The sequence below is a fragment of the Elephas maximus genome, chromosome 1 (genome assembly GCF_024166365.1).
Source record: "Elephas maximus indicus isolate mEleMax1 chromosome 1, mEleMax1 primary haplotype, whole genome shotgun sequence".
Taxonomy (NCBI): Eukaryota; Metazoa; Chordata; class Mammalia; order Proboscidea; family Elephantidae; genus Elephas; species Elephas maximus.
In genome coordinates, this window is record NC_064819.1 from 87947264 (window position 1) to 87955455 (window position 8192).

The 8192-nt window shown below is 39.2% G+C and overlaps 1 protein-coding gene across 1 annotated transcript; it reads left to right on the top strand.

The window, feature by feature from the left end:
• Nucleotides 1-209: 209 nt before the first annotated feature.
• On the top strand, nucleotides 210-1151 carry LOC126064726 (olfactory receptor 2G3-like). The gene has a single exon (XM_049863987.1). The coding sequence runs from the start codon at nucleotides 210-212 to the stop codon at nucleotides 1149-1151; it is 942 nt and encodes a 313-aa protein (XP_049719944.1).
• The last annotated feature ends 7041 nt before the right edge of the window (nucleotides 1152-8192 follow it).

The window sequence follows — 8192 nt, forward strand, 5'->3', positions numbered from 1 at the left end:
CAAGTGAAATTCTTATTTTGTCTCCCACTACTATGGGGCAGTTCTACTCTGTCCTATAGGGTCGCTATGAGTTGGAATCAACTCGACGGCAGTGGGTTGTTGTTGTTTTTTTACTCTACATTGACTTGATGGCAATGTGTTTGGTTTTGAGTTTTGAGCTCAGCACCTGTACATTTATACTTGTCTCTTTCCTTTTCATGAGTAAGGCGATGAAGACAAGTAATGAGAGTTGGGGAGGTGATTTCATACTGGTGGGCTTCTCTGACCAGCCACAGCTTGAGAAGATCCTCTTTGTGATTGTGCTGATCTCCTACCTCCTGACACTGATGGGCAACACAGCCATCATTCTGGTCTCCTGTCTGGATGTCAAGCTCCATACACTTATGTATTACTTTCTTACCAATCTCTCCTTTGTTGACCTCTGCTTTACCACCACCATTGTGCCCCAACTGCTGTGGAACCTCCACGGGCCCACCAAGACAATCACTCCTTTAGGCTGTGCTATTCAACTCTATCTGTCTTTGGCTTTGGGGTCCACTGAGTGCGTTCTCCTAGCTGTCATGGCATATGACCGCTATGCAGCTGTTTGCCGACCACTTCATTATGCTACCGTTATGCATCCACGACTTTGCCAGTCACTTGCAGGAGTGGCATGGTTGAGTGGAGTGGGCAACACCCTGATTCAGGGCACCATTACCCTTCAGCTGCCCCTTTGTGGAAACCGGAGGATTTACCACTTCATCTGTGAAGTGCCTGCCATGATCAAGTTGGCCTGTGTAGACATTCATGCCAATGAGGTCCAGCTCATCATAGCTTCCTTGATACTGCTCCTCCTCCCCCTGACACTCATTTTGGTCTCATATGGATACATTGCCCAAGCAGTGATGAGAATCAGGTCAGCCCAAGCCTGGCGTAAAGCCCTTGGAACATGCGGGTCCCACCTGTTGGTAGTATCCCTCTTCTACGGGACTGCCACAGTTGTTTATATCCAGCCCAACAGCTCCTATGCCCACAGTCAAGGAAAGTTTATAACCCTTTTGTATACTGTAGTAACTCCCACCCTCAATCCCCTCATTTACACTCTGAGAAATGAAGATGTTAAGGGAGCTTTGAAGAGGCTGGTGAGAAAAGATCAGAGTATAGGAGAGTGAGAAAGCAATGAGGAAAATGTGCAGACATGGAATAACTAAGGTGGGAGTGCTAAAAGACACTGAAAGGCTGAAATGTACCCTACAAAACTAAATTCTTAACACTCTGAAGAATTCACAGGCAGCTGAAATCACTTACTTTGATCCCCCTACTTAACATACTCAGGATATCGCATCAGGGTAACAAGACTTACTTCTTGTTACCTGCCAGTCAATTGGTTTACCCAATAAATACAAACAAGATTTTTGTATTTGTACTTTATTGGATAATTTTTTAATTTTCTTCCCTCTCTGCTCTTCCTCTTATATGAATCCTGGCTTTGTCTTGTTAGATGAAATCAATCTATTAATTTATCTCCCTTTTATAGAAGTAAAAACAGCTTGTTGCTGTCAATTCTGACTCATGGTGATCCCATGTGTTATAGAGTATACCTGCTCCATAGGATTTTCTGGGCTGTTATATTGACTTTTAAAAAATAATAATAATTTAAAAAAAATTTTTAAATTTTTTATATTGATGGCAATAGATTGCCAGGGCTTCCTTCTTTGGTGCCACTGAGTGGGTTTGAACTGCCAACCTTTGGGTTAATAGTCAACTACAAACCATGTGCACTACCCTGAAACCTTCTTATAGAAGTAAACAGTTTACTAATAATTAGCTAGTTGTCTTTCAGTTATTCTTTTAAAGTTTATTCGTGAAGGCACTGAGATGTTACCTATTTGGATTCAACCCTTGGACCAAGAGAAACATGTAGTCTGAAAGTTCTCTTCATCTAAGTTGGACTCCTGGATTCCTGGATTCAGCCTCCCTTGATCTGTTAAGTCTTGTGGTTGAGCTTTTTTGATTCTTTCATTGTATGTCTGATTCTTTGCCAAGTTATCTGTTGATTGTGATTTTGATTGTGTATAGCTGATTGTGTCCACACTGGTGGCGGCAGTGGCGAGTTTTGAGTTTTGATTTTTGCTGTTCTGTCATTAAGTGATTCTGTCATATAATAATCACAGGGATTCAAACCCTGACAGATGAAAATGACAGGGGATTTGAAACTAATTCATTTGGGTGTGCGTGTGTATATTTGAACATGTTTGTTTGTTTGAGGATTCTAATATTTCTAGCAACTACATCCTGTTATATAAGATGCAGGTTGAGAGATTTTTACTCTTTTGTCTTTATGAATTTGATGCAACCCTCTGTGTGCATTTTGTGTTTGCACCAAGATGAGTGGTCCCACCTAAAAAGTCAAAGCTCTCTTCCTCCTTCCAATGCTCTGATTTTTTAAATATTTCTGCATTATGGACTCAATAGGTATCAGTGTCTGCACAAATGAAATTTATATAACAAAGATGATCTTAATATATGATTCTCACCACAGATATTTTGGGTTTAATAAACTTGTGTTCTTAAAGGGAGCCTTAAAATGAAAGGTAGCCAAATCCCTAGTATTCCAAGCTCAGTCTTCTTTCACCAGTTTGCTAAAACTTTTGAATGATTAAATAATTTGATATTAATGTTCCTTCAGGAGTCTTTAAATAGGCTAAGTAAAGGAGAAAGGAAAAGCTTACATCATTGTAAACTGGGCAGATTGAATCAGGGAAAAGAGGATTTCCTACAGCTATATAAATCAAAATTTGCTGTTCTCAAGCCAATTCTTTAAAGAAAAACTGCTGGAAAATATGTCAGTACATTAAGGGATGTGAACAATGAAAAAGAGAAAGTTCTACCAAATTCAAAAGGGAATCAACAATTTCTCAAATTCCAATCAACAATGCCTGTGGAGACATCTAACAATATTTTGTGATACGCCTTTACTATGTTTAATTGACACAAACACTTCCATTTCTACCTTAAATAATGTTCTACTATATTTAGCTTATCTAATTTACATAGGAGCTATTACAGTTTTCCATTTTTATAAATTGAAAATTTTTAGCAAACCAGTTTTCCGTGACTCTTTCAGAAGTAGATCTCTAGGCTTTTCTTCTGACGCACCACTGAGTGGATTCAAATGACTAACCTAACAGTTAGTAGCTGAGTGCTTTACTCTTTGTACCACCCAGAAACTCCTGACTTCATGAAGAGGGAGATAATTAAAGTAGAATTTCTATTAAAATATACTGAAGTACTGATTGATTTATAAAGATAAATGTTTTTATCAACTTAATATAAAAGAAATTTAGATTTCTAAGAATGTGCATCCTTATGCTTTAAACGATACATTGCCTCTTCAAGAATCTTTTTTCATTCAATCTGTACCTCAAGTTAAAAAAGATACATTCTGAGTTTAATTGGTGGTTTTGCTTATTTGTCTAGGTGATAAGAAACACAACAAAACTGCATTATTTTTAAGCAATTTAAACACCGTTGTATGTGAGATATAAGTATATAGAGAAAACATTCATGCATTATTCTTACTTAAGGAAATTCTTTTAAATATTAGACTGGTTAATAATTTTCACAAAGTCATCTCTATGTCTCACTTCTTGTAAAAATGTTTCCATAATATTCTAGTTCATACAACCTTGAGTATCTTTTATTAAAAAAAAGAGCATAATTTAAATTTCTAATATCACCTACTACTTTTATAGAATTTAATCTAGCATCACTTTGTTTGAGATTATAAAATTATGGGTTAAACTAATTTAAATTATCAATGGTAATGCTTTTATTCAAAATGAATTAATTATTAAATGTTTCAAATTGTATGGATTTAGTGTTTCTCAACATAGAAAATGAAGGGATACCTCCAAATTCATTCCATGAAGCTAGCATAACCCTGATACCAAAACCAGGCAAAGACACCATAAAAAAAAGAAAATCACAGACCAATATTTCTCAGCAATATAGACACAAAAACTCTCAACAAAATTCTAGCTAATAGAATTCAGCGTTGTATAAAAAATAATAAACCATGGCAAAGTGGAATTCATACAAGGTATGCAAGGACAATTCAACATTAGAAAATCAATCAACATAATCCACCACATAAATAAAACAAAAGAATCACATGATGATACCAATTCACACAGAAAAGACTTTTGATACAGTCCAACACCCATCCCTGATAAAAACTCTGAATAAAATAGAAACAGAAGGGAAATGCCTCAACATGAAAATAGCATTTACACAAAACCAACAGCCAACATCATTTTCAATGGAGACCCAGTGCCTTCAATGGAGAGAGGCTGAAAACATTCCCTCTGAGAACAGGAACAAGATAAGGATGTGCTTTATCACCACTCCTTATTAACATTGTGCTGAAAGTCCTAGTTAAAACAACAAAGCAAGAAAAAGAAATAAAGGACATCCAATTTGGTAAGGAAGAAGTAAAACTATCTCTATTTGTGGAAGATATGATACTATAGTTAGAAAACCCAAAGGACTCCACCAGGAAACTACTGGAACTAATAGAAAGATTCAGCAGAGTAGCAGGATAGAAGATAACATACAGAAATCAGTTGGAGCCCTATACACCAATAAGGAGAACTACAAAAAGGACATCAGGAAAACAATACCATTTATAATAAAAAAAATAAAATACTTTGGAATAAATCTAACTAGGGACATAAAAGACCTATACAAAGAAAATTACAAAACACGACTGCAAGAAAACAAATGAGACCTACATAAATGGGAAAACATACCATAATCATGGATAGGTTGACTCAATACTGTGAAAATGTCAATTCTACCCCCAAACAATCTACAAATACAATGCAATCTCAATCCAAATACCAACAGCATTCTTTAACACAATGGAAAAACTGATCATTAACTTTGTACAGAAGGAAAGATTCCCTGGATAAGTAAAACACTAAAGAAGAAAAGAATAAAGTAGGAGGACTCACACTACTTGACCTCAGAACCTACTATATGGCTATGGTAGTCAAAAGAGTCTGATACTGGTACAACCACAGACACATTGACCAATGAAACAATCAAGATCCCAGATGTAAATACATCAATTTATGGTCATCTGCAAAGAATGGGAGTTCCAGAACACTTAATTGTGCTTATGAGGAACCTGTATATAGATCAAGAGGCAGCTGTTCTGACAGAACAAGGGAATACTGTGGGGTTTAAAGTCAGGAAAAGTGTGCATCAGGGTTGTATACCTATTCAATCTGTATGCTGAGCAAATAATCTGAGAGGCTGGACTATACAAAGAAGAATGGGGCAGCAGGATTGGAGGAAGAGTCATCAACAACCTGCATTATGCAGATGACACAATGTTGCTTGCTGAAAGTGAAGGGGACTTAAAGCACTTGCTGATGAAGATCAAAGACCACAGCCTTCAGTATGGATTACACCTCAGCACAGAGAAAACAAAAATCCTCACAACTAGACCCAATAAGCAACATCATGATAAATGGAGAAAAGATTGAGGTTGCCAAGGATTTTATTTTCCTTGTATCCACAATCCATATCCATGTAAGCAACAGTCAAGAAATCAAAAGACCCATTGCACTGGGAAAATCTCCTGCAAAGGACCTTTTTAAAAAGTTGAAAAGCAAAGATATCATCTTGAAGACTAAGGTACACCTGACCCAAGTCATGCTATTTTCAAACACATCATATATATGCATGGGAAAGCTGGACAATGAATAAAAAAGACAGAAGAATTGATGCCCTTGAACTGTAATGTTGGTGAAGAATATTGAATATACCCTGGACTCCCAAAAGTATGAAAACATCTGTCTTGGAAGAAGTACAACCAGGTTGCTCCTTAGAAGCAAGGATGGGAAGACTGTATCTTACATACTTTGGACAGGTTGTCAGAAGAGATCAGTCCCTGGAGCTGGACATCATGCTTGGTAAAGTGCAGGGTCAGTGGAAAAGAGGAAGACCTTCAATGAGATGGATTGATACAGTGGCTGCAATAATGGGATCAAGCATAGCAATGATTGTGATCATGGCACAGGAGCAGGCAGTGTTTCACTCTGTTGTTTGTAGGGTCACTATAAGTCAGAACTGACTCAACGTCACCTAAAAATAACAACAATGGTCACCTGATCTTCGACAAAGCCCCAAAGTCCATTAAATGGGGAAAAAACAGTCTTTTTAAAAAATGACCCTGGCAAAACTGGATATCCCTCTGTTAAAAATTGAAATAAGACTCATGCCTCACACCATACACAAAAACTAATTCAAAATGGATCAAAGATCTAAATATAAAATCAAAAACTATAAAGATTATAGAAGAAAAAATAAGGCCAATGTGAGAGGTTTCAATAATACATGGCATAAATAGGGTACAGACCATAACTAATAGTATACAAACACCAGAAAGTAAGCTAGATAAACAGAATCTTTTAAATTCATCAAAAAAATAAAAAGAGGAGGCGGGGCCAAGATGGCAGACTAGGTAGACGCTACCTCAGATCCCTCTTGCAACAAAGACTCAGAAAAACAAGTGAATCAATCACCTACATAACCATCTATGAACCCTGAACAACAAACACAGATTTAGAGACGGAGAACGAACTAATACGGGGAAGCAGCGATTGTTTCCAGAGCCTGGAGCCAGCGTACCAGTCAGGTAACCTTTGGCGCCCGATTTAGGGCAGAGCCCAGGGGAGCTGATGGCACACACGAGGGGCCCAGCCCTACCCCCCGAACTCACCCCGGGAGGGGGCCCAGCCGGTTCGCGTGGGTGGCGTGGCGACACAGCCGGTGGGAGAAGTCCCTGGGAGGCAGTGACTGGTCTTGGAGCTGGCAAAGCAGAATCCCAGCTGGGGAATCGTCCCTCCGGGATTTTGACTGAGCGCTGTCACAGCACAAGCACAGGGAGCTTCTCCACTCCCCTGAACTAACCCCGGGAGGGGACCCAGACGGTTCGCGGGGGCAGCGTGGCAATGCAGCTGGTGGGACGAGAAGTCCCCAGTAGGCAACAACTGATTTTGGAGCTGGGAGTAAAGCGTCCCAGCAGGGGAACCTTGACGCTAGGATTTCGACTGGCAGCGGGTGGCTTCGGAGGGCCAGACCCCCGGGGGCAATCTCCACACAGCCAGCACACATAGGCGACACGCCCACGGGAATCTCAGATATAATAGTCATTCCAAGCAAGACAAGCAACTCTGGCTATATTCTGAGGAGCTACTCTCCTATCTCTCTGATCCCTCCCCCACCCTCCCCAGGCGGCTTCATTAACATTGGAATTGCCTGAGCCAGAGGGAGAACAGCTCCGGCTCCGTGGCGGCTTTGCTTCCCCCCCTTTTTTTTTCTTTTGGTCTTTTCCTAACCCACCCTCTCGGCCTGAGAGAAGGAACAACAACAACAACAAAAAAAACCCAAGGACCAAAAATCCATCCCTAATTGGACTAAAAATGCAGAACTAGCTACAGCCAAGCATATATGATCCAAATCTCAGACTTTCATCCTTACAGGGAACAAGGTGGCGGTTATAATCCAAGGGCTATTCTGATAGGGATCTGACGGCATTTTTTTTTTAGCGGATTTTCTGGAAAAACTAGTTTCCCAGTGATGGCTCGGAGACAGCAGTCCATATCAAACCACATAAAGAAGCAGACCATGACAGCTTCTCCAACCCCCCAAACAAAAGAATCAAAATCTTTCCCAAATGAAGATACAATCCTGGAATTATCAGATACAGAATATAAAAAACTAATTTACAGAATGCTTCAAGACATCACAAACGAAATAAGGCAAACTGCAGAAAAAGCCAAGGAACACACTGATAAAACTGTTGAAGAACTCAAAAAGATTCTTCAAGAACATACTGGAAAAATTAATAAGTTGCAAGAATCCATAGAGAGACAGCATGTAGAAATCCAAAAGATTAACAATAAAATTACAGAATTAGACAACACAATAGGAAGTCAGAGGAGCAGACTCGAGCAATTAGAATGCAGACTGGGACATTTGGAGGACCAGGGAATTAACACCAACATAGCTGAAAAAAAATCAGATAAAAGAATTAAAAAAAAATGAAGAAACCCTAAGAATCATGTGGGACTCTCTATCAGGAAGGATAACTTGCGAGTGATTGGAGTCCCAGAACAGGGAGGGGGGACAGAAAACACAGA